Source organism: Oxyura jamaicensis, chromosome 3 (assembly GCF_011077185.1).
Source record: "Oxyura jamaicensis isolate SHBP4307 breed ruddy duck chromosome 3, BPBGC_Ojam_1.0, whole genome shotgun sequence".
Taxonomy (NCBI): domain Eukaryota; kingdom Metazoa; phylum Chordata; class Aves; order Anseriformes; family Anatidae; genus Oxyura; species Oxyura jamaicensis.
Window position 1 is genome coordinate 62,542,530 of NC_048895.1, and position 15,566 is coordinate 62,558,095.

Below are 15,566 nucleotides of genomic sequence, written 5' to 3' on the forward strand. Positions count from 1 at the left end.
GGCTAATTATGTTTTCATGTTTTCCTAGTTCTGCATATCTGTTTTCCAGACACTTTTTGCTTTTCATTTCTGATTTCCCTTGCCATTAAATTTATCACATCTCTGCATTTTCGTTCTTCTGTCAGACCTAGGGCAGCTCCTTTAACCACAAGCTTTCTGCTGCTAAATCCTGAATCACCACTCTTTTATCTCTACGCTCTTTCTTACTGCAGGGTTTCTCCTATCCTGGGAAGCCCCTGGGCCCACAAGGAAATGAGAAGAGTATTCCAGGGAGGAAAGCAATCAAGTGCTGTAGGCAGTAGGTTCTCTTAACCCAGTATGTAGCCATTTTAAGAGCATCCTAAAAGGATACTTTTTTCTCTTTCCCCAGTTAATCAAACTTCATCTGATCAGGGCATTCTGGTAAGTGAGGACTAAATCAGGCATTGTCTCTTCTCTGTTTTCTTTCTGCATTTCTTTACATTGAGAACCAAGACCTGAGAGTGCAGTCTTCATCTTTGTAGGCCATCAATGGCCACTGAAAATCTTTTAGCAAACCAAAGGAAACTTAGGAAACTTAGATGTTTTTGAAATTATGAGAGTCTTTAAAAAAACCTCAAACATGAATTTAAGTGAAATACTGAAACTGGAAGAAATACAAGATTAAAACTACATTCTGTGCATTTCAGGGAATACTGCTTTATGCATTTATTTATGCAAAAAGGCAATAATAACTGTTAGGGCAGTCAGAGTCTCAGATGGTGTATTTATCTATAAAGTAGGAGTCATGGAACATATGTTAGGTTGAAGGTCGTCTGGTCCAACCCTTGCTCAGCATATATTCAGCTTAACTGAGTCTAACTTTGAAGTTACATCAGGTTGCTCAGGACCTTATCAAGCTGAGTTTTGAGTGTCTACAAGAGTGGGGATTCCATAGCCTCTGTGAGCACCTGACCTCAAGTTTGACCACCCTTACTGTGATTTATTTATGCTATCTACTTGGGAATTTCCCTATCATATCTGTTGCCTCTAGTCCTTGTTATGATCAGAGCATGGTCTGCCAGTCTGGTGTTGTTGTCTCTGTGTCTGTCCACCCACGAGGCAGCTGAAGATATGCAACAAGATCAATTCTCTCCTTCCTCCAGCACTCCCCAAAGCTGGTTTTGCTTCAGGCTGAATAAAGCCAGCTCCCTCAGCCTCTGTATGTGCATCTTTTGCCTCTGTCACTTTACTGGTTCTCTGCTAGATTTGGTTCAGCATTGGTTCTTATAGTGGTGAGCCCAAACTGGCCACAGTAGCCCTGATGGTTGCGCATATGTAGTATAGAATCACAGAATGGCTTGGGTTGGAAGGGTCCTTAAAGATCATCCAGTTCCAAGCCCCCTGCTATGGCCAGGGATGCCACTCAGTAGATCAGGTTGCCCAGGGTCTCATCCAACCTGATCGTGAAAACTTTCAGGGATGGGGCATCCACAACTTCTCCAGGCAACCTGTGCAAGGGCCTCACCACCCTCACACCAAAGAATTTCCTCCTAACCTCTAACCTAAATCTCCCCTCCTTTAGTTTAAAACCGTTCCCCCTTATCCTACCATTGGCCACCCGAGCAAAAAGTTGCTCTCCATCTTTTTTATAAGAGTAAAGCATTTAAGTATTGGAAAGCTGCAGTGAGATCTCCCTGAGCCTTCTCTTCTCCAGACTGAACATCCCCAGGTCTCTCAGCCTTTTCTCATAGGAGAGGTGCTCCAGCCCTCTGATGATCTTTGTGGCCCTCCTCTGGACCTGCTCTAACAGGTTCACATCCTTCCTGTGTTGAGGGCCCCAGAGTTGAAAGCAGTGCTCCAAGTGGGGCTTCACAAGGGCAGAGCAGAGGGGGACAATCACATCCCTCGACCTGCTGGCCACTCCTCTTTTGATGCAGCCTGGGATACAGTTGGCCTTCTGGGCTACAAGTATATACTGCTGGCTCACGTCAAGCTTTTCATCCACCAGAACCCCCAAGTCCTTCTCTGCACAGCTGCTTGCTCTCAATGAGTTCCCACTTCTCAAACTTGTCCAGGTTTCTTTGGATGGCATCCCTTCCTTCTGTTGTATCGACAGCACCACTCCGCTTGGTGTCATTAGCAAACTTGCTGAGGGTGTACTCAATCCCTTTTTCCATGTCATTGATAAAAATATTAAACAATACCAGTTCCAAGATGTTCACCTGAGGGACACCACTCATCACTGGCCTCCATCTGGATATAGGACCATTGACTACCACTCTCTGGGTGTGGCCTTCAAGCCAATTCCTTATCCACTGAGTGGTCCACCCTTCAAATCAATCTCTGTCTGATTTAGAGATCAGGATGTCATGTGAGACTGTGTTAAAAGCCTTGCAGAGGGACAGGTAGATGACATCTGTCAGCCTTCCCTTGTCAACTCATGCAGTCGCTCCATCATAGAAGGCCACCAGATCGGTCAGGCATATCAAGGGTTATGATCGCCTCCCTCAACCTGCTGACCAGTCAAAATAAAACGATCCAGTATTTGGATTACATTTGTCTTTGTAGGTGCAAGAAGGTGGGATTATATTCCCCATAATATAATAAAATAGCTGAGTGGAAATATCCTGTCCTGGTTCAAGTTTGGGAATACAGAATTCCACACTTACTTTTACCAGTTAAACTGAATAAAACTTTTACCTTTATCTGTAGAAAAGAAAGGTTACTAGGTCCTTTCTTGGTGGGGTAATGGTAGGTGTATTTACTTCTAAATGATCAGTGAGTTAACAAAAATGATTAAACTTAAATACTATAGATTTTCTAAGAATTGTACTTTTTGTACAGTAAAAACAACTTGTGTTATATATAATTTTAGATCAAAATTTACATTTTCATTTCTTTTTCTTCTCAGCCTTTTGTTCTGTTGAAAATAACTGTTATATAAACACTTCTAAAGTGGTTTGGTGATCAAAAACATTTTTTATATATATATTTCTTGTTATGAAGGGTGATATAGTACCAGGTTGTTTAATATTAGATGGTGGTGGTTTCACCCTGCTGGGCAGCTAAACTCCACAACTGCTCTTTCACTCCCCCTTTTCAGAACAACAGGGGGAGAAAATATGATGGAAAAGGGCTCAAGGGTTGAAGTAAGGATAGATCACTCACCAATTATCATCACAGGCAAAACAGACTCAGCATAGGGAGATTAATAAAATTATCTTCCTATCAGAAATTAAATATGCTGATACATGGGGCAGCTGCTGGGCTTTGGTCCTGCAGTCCCCCATCTACCAAAACCTTGGCACATAAACCCATTACACAGGTTTTGAAACACATTATTATTTTCTGTTTCTTGAATATTTGAGTTGTGGAAGCAGTTTTATATTTAATTTTACTTTTCAGACATTCCATAAATAGCAGACATAATCATACAGGATGGTGCTATGTTTTCATGTAAGACTTACTAGTCTAGTTATTACAACGTAGGCAAGAAGAAGTACTGTTTGTAGATATTATCATTACAGCATTGTTTGGCAAATGTTTCCCCAGGTGTACATTTCTTCTCAAATGTGGATATTTAAAATATAACAGTATATTTCAGAGTTGCTCAAGCTGTCAGAAAGTCATCTCTTGTGTTGGTGCTGAGTGTGACAGGGTGACTTCCTCTATGCAAGCTTGAAAATTTTGACCAGCTGTCTCTAAGATAGCTGATATATAACACTGCCTGTTTTTTTAAGGAATAAAAAGCTGAAGTGAGTCATTCATTATAGTCATATAAAGTCAGTCACTGAGTAATGCCATTTTTCACTTCCTCCAAGAGAAGAAAGGCCATTTTAGCCATGGATGGTCAGGAGCGTCTACTTATAAATGGGAGCTCACACCTTGGAGTGGGCTGTGTGTTTCAAATTTCAAGTCACATCTTGCCTAAGGGACAATTTAAATGAGGTACATACAGGTGTGTCTTAGGCTGTCTCCCTAAACACTAGGGCACATTGTTTTCATGCCAGTCCTGGTTTCATTCATTTTTCACTTTTTTTTTTTTAATGCAAATTTGGTTTTGCTCATTTTTAGCAAAGTTCAGTGCCTCAATGTAGATATTTTTACCACCTCATCTGTAAGAGTTCTTGGCACTCCTTCAGTTTAAGGTGATTTTCTCCTCCAAATCAGTCACATTTTAATCAGATCACAACTGGCTGAAAACCTTAAAACCAGATTTAAAGCAAAAATACCAGCACAGTAATCTTCTTTGCCAGCAACCCATTACATAAATCATAATACAATATTTGTGTGTTATAGTTGGCTTCATTTATTTTGACTTCCTTGTGGATTTGAAGCTTTTTGTTAGATATTCTTTTTTTCCTTTGATACAGTTGTATTTTCACAGAGAAGCTAGCTGGGAAAGCAACAGCCCAAGGCATATCCAGTACAGAGCAGCTAATTTCATCCTCTGGATAAAAACAACTAAATGCTCCACTACCCAGCAAACATGCAGCCAAGGGGACCACAAATCCACTTTCAAACTGATATATTTTAGTTCTGCATACTGCACAGTATAGTACTTTTTATACAGCCTGACTGCCTTCTGTCAGAGTAAGCTTTGTGCAATTAAAAACTGACTCATCTTTACTTTTTTTCTGAACTGGAGTAGTACCAGATATGAAAAATTCGTCTGATTTTAATCATCAAGGTTTTTTATTACATCTGGTTCCCCCATCACAGTGTTGTGTGAGTATTTTCTTGAATCATGGAAATGACAAAATGTCTTGTATTAATTCAAAAGAAATGGATTGATTGGAGTTTAAGGTTTGAAGGCAACAAGACTTCTGTATAAAAGAAAAAAAAAAGTGAAAAAATAAAGCCAAAGGTTCAGAAAGTGGCAATGCACACGAACAGTCTACTTTCTTTCAAGAGTGTGTTCTGTCCTGCAGTCTGCCTGACTGCCACCTCTTCCTCCAGCTTGAGTTTCTTTGACGTGTTAGTAATACAGGGAGATGCCACTCTGAAAAGAGAGGCAATGACACAGTATGAAAGGCTTTCAATGTTATTACAGGTCCTGATCTGAACTTGCAACTCAATGGCAATCAACCTAGAGCTATAAACATCCGTGTGTTTTTTTCATAGTCATCATTGCATTAGCTGAATGCTTTCACAGTGCTTATGGCTCCATTGCTAGATGTCAAATGCAATAAACAATCCTATAAACAGGCTTGTGACTTCTTATACAGGGTTTAAGGCTTAGGTTCATGTTTGTTTTGCAACTGGTTGGTGTAGCTGAAGATGTCAAAGCTTTCAGTCTGCTAAAGGCTGTTGCCCTCACATCAAAGCTGGTAGACTAGCATGTATAAACACTGCTTCTTAGATGTATTTGTTAAAAAATCAGGTGGCCTAGCTTAAACTGCTAGCATAAAGCCTTTCAGATATATTTGGATAAGCAGATGTGTGAGCAACTGCATAGTTAGGGTAATGCCTGAGACCAGTAATTGCAACACACCACACCGTGATGTGTAGCTGGGTAATATATCTATTTGGCTTGGAAGAGGATATTTTCCTTGCCCTTATACTCCCAGGCATCCAGCTGTTCAGACACCTATTAGAACTGTGGAGTTCAGGAGAACCTCAAAAGTTTTGACCAGTGTAAATTTCTGAGAGTGGGTGTTCTTCAGGTGGGAAGATGTTAAAAGAGAAGTTCTCTGACATAGGCATTGCACACCAGAGCATCCTCTGTTGTTTCCTGGCTATCCCAGTGGACTCCTATAGACATTGAGTCATGGCAAGAAAGTATTGCATAGCTGAAGAAGTTGCAAAGAGATTCTGTAGATGGAAAAATAGAATTCACATGAAAGAAAGTATCTATTATTATCTCAGGTGACTTATTTTTACCCTTCCACTTTATTTGAAAAAGTACCAAATTTTACAGGAAACTAAATCCTGATGGCTGGCAGTAAGAATCTGGGATTCTAACAACTGATGGGTGCTATTAAAGAATAGTTTAGTAATGTATGAACTTGAATCTGTATGGGTTTGGAAAAACTGGGACCTAACCCCCAAGAAAATAATTAATTTATTTTCTTGGAGAAGTCTTCCATCTATTTTCTCACCTGCCACCATGGTCAGAGGCTTTTTTGAAAGGATGAAGGAAACATCCTACTTCTGTTCCTACTTATTACCTTTGTCTTTTGATTCCATCCTTAATGTTTTTAGCACTGCACTTGATCTGGGATAATTTTTCATCTTGGGAATTTCTGTACTGTGTGAGTATAGTTTGGGTTGAGACTTTGCATTTTTGTGGTAGAGGAGAAGTAAGCTGTCCTTGCTTTCCTCAGTGCAATTGCGCAGATCTGCGATAACTCAGCAACTTCTACACTGCCAATAGATTCTCACTTACAATTTTATAGTTGCTTAAATGAGCAAAAGTTATTCACAGAATGTTATTTTCAATAAATGTAGCAAAATGGCATTTCAGACATTTGATAGTAATATTTCTCCCCATAAACTATGTTGTGTGCATATAAAAATAAAAATGATCATTATGATGTACTTTTTCTACTGAACTTCTTAAGTGTTACCTGGTGCAAAGACACATAAAGATTGGATATTTTGTATATTTGTTACCAAACATTGCTTTTATAGTAATTTTCTTTTCAGGTGTAGTTCTGAGCTAACAAGCCATATAGGAGTCATTGTCAAAACCAGACAATTTCCTAATGCAGTGTTTTGCATAGCTGAATTTTTATAATTAAAGTCATTTGAGAATTTATTTAATGAAACGCATGTTGGAAAACAGGCTGTTTGTTCAGCCTAAAACTTGAAACATGATTAATCTGTAATTCGGTCAAACACTAACTTTTTTCCCAAAAAAAAAGTTAATAAATGATCTTATTACCAAAAAGCTGGCTGCCTTTAAATGTTCTCAATAGAAAAATGCCTCAGCAGTTCTAGCAACAGACCCCATCTTCACAGGAAGTAGTCACAGTGACCTTAAGTAATGGGAACAGTCTATAAAACAAGTGGCTGCAGTCAGATGAATCCAGATTAGGGGACCTTCTTGACCAATATCCCTTTCCAGAAAATCAGGGAGAAATGGTGTTTTAAACTCCATTGTATCATTTTGATACTTTACGGCGTTCATTTATATATTTAGTAAATCTTTTTTTCTTACATATCTTTTTCAAGGTCTGTTGGTACACATGCAATGAAGAAAAAATTGGTGTGAGTCTTTAGTTTTCTTGAATATAGGTTACTGTATGAATATAGGCTACTGATGAATTACATCAAATGGCTCAAGAGTCTTATTCCGAAAAGAACACTGAAGATTTGAAACATCTTTAATATCTTTAACATCTCTTTAACATCTTCCCATTTGAAAAGGGGTCTAAAGATTTGTTCTCGTTTGTTTTGAAGATAAGGTAGTACTGAAGGGGCAGAGAGGGGAGAAAAATGTCTGTTTCATGACTAGCTTAGTTATGTTTAAATAAACTGCCGTCTCTCACATTAGGATAACAACTTGCAAATCAGAATCTGTACAACCTGGAGATTTTAAGATGCACTGAACATCTTCATTTGTTATACCTAATTCCTGTCCTTGCAGTATTTGGAAGGATATTAAAGCATCTACAAAGCATATGCACAAGTCTAAATGGCAGGTGTAGAAATGCATTGAAGGCACTTATCTGTTCTTTTAACGTGACCTATGAACAGCAGGGCATTGAGTTCTGCTGGAACATTGTCTCCTCAGCACTGTTCTGACTTCAGCTCTATTCATCTGCACGTTGTCCAAGGTTTCACAGTTAGTGAGGCAAACAGATTCAGCACTTTTTCTCTTGATCCTTCTGAATCTTTTAAGGTCAACTCTGTCATAATTGATTATAAATTCATGGACGTTACTGTTTGCATAGCAGTCATTGTGAACTTAAATTGCTACTCAGTGGAACATTGCAAGATTAAGTCCTCATTACTTTTAGTATCAGTCCCTAGTAGCAGAAGACACTTGATTCATCTGATTATGTTTTTCTTGTGGTTTTCTAACAAAATATTAATAAACAGTGGGCTGATGTGACAGTCCTGGAGAGTGAAAATGATGGAATTGATATTTTTTTGATTATATGTGAGTTATCAAAACAATATGTACCTATATTAACAATACAAGCCAGGAATCTGTCTCTTATATATCAACAATATATACTGGCATTTCCAGGTAGCATTCTCATTATTATAGGGCAAGATATGATGTGCTAGTTTGTTTAATTGATTAAAAATACATATAAATAAGTATAAATGTTCAAGCTATTTTTCTGCATTATCTGTGAAGCAGGACATGTAGGAAGGTGTTCGCCTGTTTACATGGTACTGCATTTGTATGCAAAGCCACCTGTGGTTAACTTCCTGTGCTTAACTTCTGCAACATTTTATACCATCCCAAATCTGACTAGAGGTTAGCCTGAAGCTGTATTTCTTTCATTTTTTTGTGTAAGCCATCCTTTGAGAGGGATCACAAAGCTTTTTCAGTAGGGGCCAATGAAACAGTGTCTATATTCATTTCTGCAATAATGACATTTTTCTGTATGTTCCATACAGAGGAAAAAATCATAACCTCACAAACCTTTGGGACCTTGAAGCCCTCTCTGCTAGGCATAGTTTGTGGCTTCTGTAACACCTCTCCCTCTGCCCTGGCACATGCAAGGACATGGATGGGTGCTGTATGTTGCAATACAAAGTGAGGCGGCAGCAGCAGCAGGTGTCATCTTAGCATCACCTCATAACCCTCCTCCTCGAGAATGGGCATGGAACAGGAGCCTGATGGTGTCAGGCATCCCCTTTCCACCAGTGGAGCCTGAAAAACTCTTTTCCTTGGGGCAAACGTTACCATGGTGATGAGGATGAGTCTGACACTTCAAAACACAGCTCAGGTAATCACGTTTTCAGTTCATTATCAAATACAATTTTTCTACTTCGCCGCATTACCCTAGAAAGCTGTAATTTAGAGTCCTAGACACAACAGTTTAGATATGCTCAAACTCTGGTCAATTCCTGGCATGACTTCATCTTCCAGAAGCTGTACTCCAAAAGAGCTCATTGGAAGTAGAGAAGGGTGAATTGTGGGCATTCCTTCCTCAGTAAATGCTTCCATTGTTATTTCCAGCTTATGACCTGAAGAAGAAAAATCTTCTTCCTTAAAGAGAGGCCAGCAGTGTGCTAAACCATTACAGACATGAGGAAACCTGTAAGATTACGTGAATCATATGCACTGTTTGCTGGAACAAGTTGCATATTCCACCTTGCTGCTCTCTGCAAAAGTGCATTCAAGTGTTCTCATCACCTAGAATCAGCCAAGACTTTTTTTTTTTTTTTTTTTTTGGGGGGGCGCGCCGGGCAGCAATTAAGCTAAAAGGGGTTAGGCATCTTCTCTATCTGAACTTGAATTTATTAATTAACTTTCAGACTTCTAAAAAAATCCTTAATTATACAGTGATTATCATTCTAGCAAAGCAGCAGCAAAACAAGACTGATGGAGACAGAACGGTCTTTCTGGGCAGATGATTAAAACGCAAGTCAGACCAATCTGAAAGAAAATATTTATCAGAGAATCTCACTTAGTTTCTCAAAGAGCCCTTTTCTCAGGTGGTAGACTGACATATCGCCAGAGCTGGATGAAGCACCAATTTCATTTGATGTTATCCTGATGTTACCTTGTTGAACTCATTCAGACGTCATTCCTGTTTTTAATTAAAAGTTTTTGAATGCCACATAACAAAGGTGCAGACCAGATTATCTGGAACAGAGTTATCAAGCTATGCAGCAATAACACCAGTTTGTGCGAATTCAAAGACCTGCCACAAACAGAAATTAACATTCAAAGAAAATACAGTGTAATCAAATAGCAGCTTTAATCATGCATAAAACAGATTTTCTTCCCTAATTCACAGAAAGGAAACACAGCGTAAAATGGTGTGAATGTTTAGAGAGTCAAACAGTATGTTAAGAAGGTTATGTATAAAATCATGTTCAAAACCTCTGATTTAAAAGCTGTCTTTTAGAAGGCTGGCTATTCTCTAAGTGGGGCCATACAAGCAGCCTTGCAAAATCCTACTAGGCTTTTCTGCTTGAATAATTTTGTTTGGATGAGCGAGTAGAATATCATTATATTCATTCCAGCACCATCTCCTTAGGAAGGTATATGTGAATAGATTTTGTGCTGAGTCTCATAAATTTTCTGACAATTTTGCAAGGCTATGTGTAAATTCTGAGCCACAGAAGGAAGGAGAAGACAGGAAAGCAATATGTGGCGTGACTGGATTCCTTATGCCACAATATACTTTAAGAATTAGGTACGAATATTAGGCAGTTTTAGAAGTGGGTGTTGGAATTTTAGGTGTATGTGATTAAAAACAAATAACAAATTTTAGAGGAATTTAATGAAACACAAATTTATGAGAATTAGGTATATTCTACTTCAACAATTATTTAGATTTTTGCTGTCCTTGAGAGTATTACCCATCCTAGTCTCTGTTCACAGTTCATGTTCTTGCTGTTCTTCATGGAAGTTAACTGATTGACTAGTCTTTAAGTATCTGAAAACAACGAAAACTACTACTTGCATGGTAACAATTACTGGTAATGTACAGAGCCAAAATCACTAGATGAAGTGGTTTACAAATTTTGTGAATGGGACTGTGGAATATGATTGCTGCTACTGCTAATTCATTCACAAGGAAAGAAAACAGGTAAGTCAAAGAATCAAGTGTTCCCTTCCCACTTCAGCTGATAAATCTTCTGTGTAGAAAGCTGTTCCTATAGGGGGGAAAATGTAATTACTCCCTGTTTCAGACCAGAAGCTCTTCTTGCAAATTTTATGCAAGATGCATAAAGACTTGTAGGGTCAAATTTTGCAAAAGATACATAGATTTGCAAAGATGCTGTAAAATTATATGCTTAGTTAAATGCCTGTTAGAGTAAGGCAGGCCAAAGGAATTAATAGCCAATATAGAGTCCATTTTCCTGGAATAATCATTTGTTATCATGCTGAATTCTTTTTCAACTTGAGAAAGTATCTTTTAATCCAGTCTACTCTTCAAAGTATTTGAAAGGATTGAAAATAAGATTGCTAAAAAATACAATTTTTTTTTTAAAAAAAAGTTTGGAATGAGTAAGGCAGGATTTATTATAATGTAAATATTTTTTTTACAATCTTACCTTATTTAGAACTATAAAGTAGTGGAAAATTGAAAAATTTTGATATTCACAGATCACCAGAAGAGAAACTGTGAAGTGGTGTTAGTTAATCTTACACAGAACATGTGTTAATATTAATGTAGGAAAGTCCTTTTCTAGAAACAAATGGGTGAAAGCAGAAAGATGGAAAAAATACTAGTAATTATTAGATTAAAAGGGGGGATGTGGTTACATGAAAAGTACTAGTCTATCCAAAATATACATAGGAACCTACAGTGGTCTACTATTTTGGGAGCCAACGAATAAAAAATTAGCCTGAAAGCTGTTGTGTTCCTGGTGTTGCTTTGTTTGACAAAAACAATTCAGCCTACAGAAGAACCACTTTAGAGAAAAAGAAAATTCCTAGCAATCTTATAGTCTAGAGGACAGAGAGAGGAAATTCTCAGAGAAACTCTTGCCACTGTAGTCCTTGAGCAATCAGCAACCAGGAGACATGATCCTTATAGTGGGGGTTTAACACAGGCACAAGGTTTCTGTGGTTTTGTCCTTTGCATCTATTTGTGTAATAAGCTCACACAAGCCATTTCAGAATCATAATATGCTCTGGTCTGGAATATGGTACTGTGTCTCTGGCAATGCTATATTTTCTAAGGCATAGCTTATCAAAATGTGCGTGTTTGCCACAATTACAGGAACACCAGTACCACCTAATTAATGCAGTTATGTATACAGATTTTTTTTTAATTTCCTGTGTAAATCTTTTTTTCCTGTATTATATCTGATTGTTGGTACAGATGCTTTCTTAGACCAGAAGTAGTCAAAGGCATAAATCAATAAAATAATTATCAAAATTAGAACAAAAATAATACTACTTTCAGATTCATACATTTCTTTAACTAATTCTATGCTAAATTCAATAGCTCCTTCAAAGTAATAAAAAATTGTGCATACAGTGCACATGCATATGAATAATCTATTGCAGTGCGATTTATATCTATAATTGCTTTCATATAATCCCCAAATGTAACATTTAGTCTGGAGAATGTATATATTATCTGTTGCTTGAAACATACGTATAATAATCCTGGGTTCAAGTTGAAAGGAATTTTGTTGTTGATACTGGGGCAGGGGGTAGCATTTTGACCACGTTTTAATATTTTGGATATATGGTACTCAGCCATTGGTATATACTTGCTTAGTCTATAACTGTTCAGTGTAATTTTTCTCCTGTAATTTAGGACTCTGTGGTATGTTTCCAGTGGGCAGCAGCTTTATCTCCTAAACAGCATTACAGCTCACAGAATGAGTTACTGTCTCTTATTTCAAACCCTGTAATGTGAAAAAAACAGAATAAGTGGACAAGCAATTGATATTCTCCTGGTTCTCTGCTGTTGTTCTAAAAACTTGGACAGAAAGCTGCATTTTGAACAGTTACTGAACATCCATACTCAACTATTTATTACAGAATATATAACAAAATACCCCTGCCAAAGCTAGGAGAATAAGTAAACTCTCTCTGTTATCTTTCCTTTGGAGTTTCTCAGAAGTAGATAGTTCTTACTCTAAGGTAACTTTGTGAATGAATAACATTGCGTGTGGCCAAGAAATATTTTAAAACATTACTCTAACCTATTCTGCAGGTTACTGTAATGAGCAACAGGGGCTGTATCTTTCTGCAGAGAAGTCTGAGACAGCTGCCTTAACTCCTTCCCCTTTACTCTCTTATATTTCACTAATACTCCCGTGAAAATACACCATCCTCATCATGGCTCAAAGCTTCTGCTTTGGATGCATTTTTGAGTCTTCAGCTTTCAAAGTGCATGTTCAAGTCACATCCAATTCTTGTAATTCATATTTTGAAATGTCTCAGAAGCAGGACCTTAAATCTCCATCCATCCATCCATCCATCCATCCACACAACTAAGTCTCTTGTGCAGGCCTTTGTTATTTTGCAGCTTGAGCAGTTCTTACCTTTGCATGGGTAGAGCTACCCAGCTGCACTCACGGTACTCAAGGAAGTTCCACACCCCACAGCTACTGTTGTGCTCCACCATGATCCCTCTCCTCCATTCCCACATCCTTGCTGCTTCTCAGTATCCGGTACAATAAACATGAGTGTTTTCCCATTCATACATAAAGCCATTTATAGTTTAACTTCCACTGGCCTTTCAGCTCTACTGATTTGTCTTTTGACTCTGCTGCTTCTCAAATGTTCATTCACGTTTGTCATATTCAACCCAGTAGGTTGCCAGTTGATTGATTTTGAGTGTTGAGAATCTTGAACACCTTACTGTTTCAATTCCACCTCAGAAGTCGTTCCCATCATTTCCTGTTAGACAGCATCGTATGGTTTGCTGGCATTACTTCTAGCTTGTCTGGGAGTATGTTGTGTGTATGCAGCTACACAGACACATGCCATTTGCCTGATCCAGACTCTTGCCCCCAGACACTAGAACAACACACATAAACAGAATGTTCAATATCAAGTCCAACGAGGGTACAGACAGACCTGTATTTACACAAGGAGGGAAGCATTTCGTATTTCTTGGTGGATAGAGTTCAGGCTGTAGGGGAGAGAGATGATTACGGTGATGAAGTCTTATGATGCTGATTAAGCTTTATGATTAAAGCACTGCCAGATTTCTCACTGTCTGCCCAGCTCTTGCAGGGCTGTCTGCAATACAGCACGTTCCTACCTCTGAGGATAAGGTGTTAGTAAGTGGTTAAGATACTGCTGTGGTGGAGGTTGTGGAAGCAAGTAATAAAGAATTATTTTTAAATACAGCCTGATCCTTCCCCCAAAAGGTATTAGTCTTTCAGCACAGGAAACCCAAATAGAAATGTTGTGAGTAACATGGTTAAAATCAGAAAGCATTAGGCTGTAATTATAACTGCACTTGACTCCAGTGGTTTTCTGAGAGGAGATCTGAGGAGGTTTTTAAGGGAATGATAGTCTTTATCTGGTGTGGCTTTACCTAGTTTATCATTCTTTTTCATTTTGTTGGTCTCCTGAGAAGCATTTTAGTTTCAGTGTAAAGGATATTTGGTGATTAACAGCATAGGCACAGTGACACCAATGACTTGTAAATACTTCACGCGTGGCTGCTGTGAGAGGGGAGAGGTTGAGTGGCACCTGCTGTGTACATGTTGGAGAGAGAGGGGAAACTGGCCAGCGAGAGAGAAGGTACCCGTGTCTGGGAGCAGGGGAGAGGCAAAGCATTGAGCCACAGAGTTAGAAAGTGAGAAGGAACTGGAAAACTGGAGAGCTGTTAACTGTTTTACAAGTAAACACCTCATGGGATTTTACCCCTGGCTGAAACTTATTAATAATTTTGATATTTCCACCAGGCTGAAAAATCCCGTGTTCCTGATCCTTTGTACGCTAGTCTGTGATGTAGAAAGGTGCAGACTGAATGACTGTGCACTTTGAAATATTCTGTTTTCCTCTCTGCTGTAACCTGTGGCCTCAGCCCACTCAGCTGTGTTACAGAGTGGTTTAATCTCTGTGTAGAACAGTGATTTTTTTTTTCAGGGTTTATACACAGAAATAAAACTACTGCTGAGTTTAGGCTTGGATTTGTGGATGGCCATATGTGGATAATCAAAATTTCAAGTCATACTTAGAGTAAAACTGATTTATGGTATAGGATGCAGGTCTCAGACTAGATGCCGCTAGGTGAATTAGTCAACAAAGGTGAACTGGAGCTGGATGTGAGAGAGGACTGGAGTTTTGGGTGCTGGCTGCAGCTTGCTTAAGAAAGTTTCATTTAGTGTTTGTGAGTTACATAATCTTGCTCTTCTGTTTTAAATATTCCACATTTAGTATCTGAAAAAGTAACAGTGACGGTAGTGATGGTGATTCAGTTGATACATTGTCTCTGTAAAAACATACTTCTGGTTTGTAATAAATACAGTAGTGTGTTTGAAAATCCAGATGCATATAACACTTCTGTATACATGAATACGCACCTGTATACACCCATACTTGGTGTTGTAGATGTGTATGTCGTATAGATTGAAATGCATAGTGTATCTATATACATATACGTGCATATAGCCATCTTTTGGCCACATGATGCGTGTATCCATATTTTCACTACTATATTAACATACACAAATAGTGGAGATTATCATCAATATTAATTTTCATGTCTCTAGTATTTACGAATTTACACAACTTCTGTTTTGATTCATTTAGCAGCAGCAACGGAAGAACCTGAGGTGATTCCAGATCCAGCAAAACAGACAGACAGAGTGGTGAAAATAGCAGGAATAAGCGCTGGGATTCTGGTATTCATCCTGCTTCTCCTTGTTGTCATATTAATCGTCAAAAAAAGGTAAGAAAATGATCTGTGAAGATCCCACATTTTTCCTCTATATCAAACAACAATCATGTTTTTTTTCTTACAGGTCTTTAAATAAATCAATAAATA

General features: G+C 38.3%; 1 protein-coding gene across 17 annotated transcripts in view; it reads left to right on the top strand.

Moving 5' to 3' along the window:
- The window catches only part of PTPRK (protein tyrosine phosphatase receptor type K), a 412,635-nt gene that overhangs the window by 356,891 nt on the left and 40,178 nt on the right, over positions 1-15,566 (top strand). For 12 of the 17 annotated variants that reach the window (XM_035320268.1, XM_035320272.1, XM_035320270.1 and 9 more), the window contains exon 14: positions 15,332-15,470. In XM_035320268.1, the coding sequence (XP_035176159.1) occupies positions 15,332-15,470 (139 nt within the window). The remainder of the gene's footprint in view (positions 1-15,331; positions 15,471-15,566) is intronic. The other 5 variants (XM_035320269.1, XM_035320276.1, XM_035320286.1 and 2 more) reach the window with 1 other exon arrangement.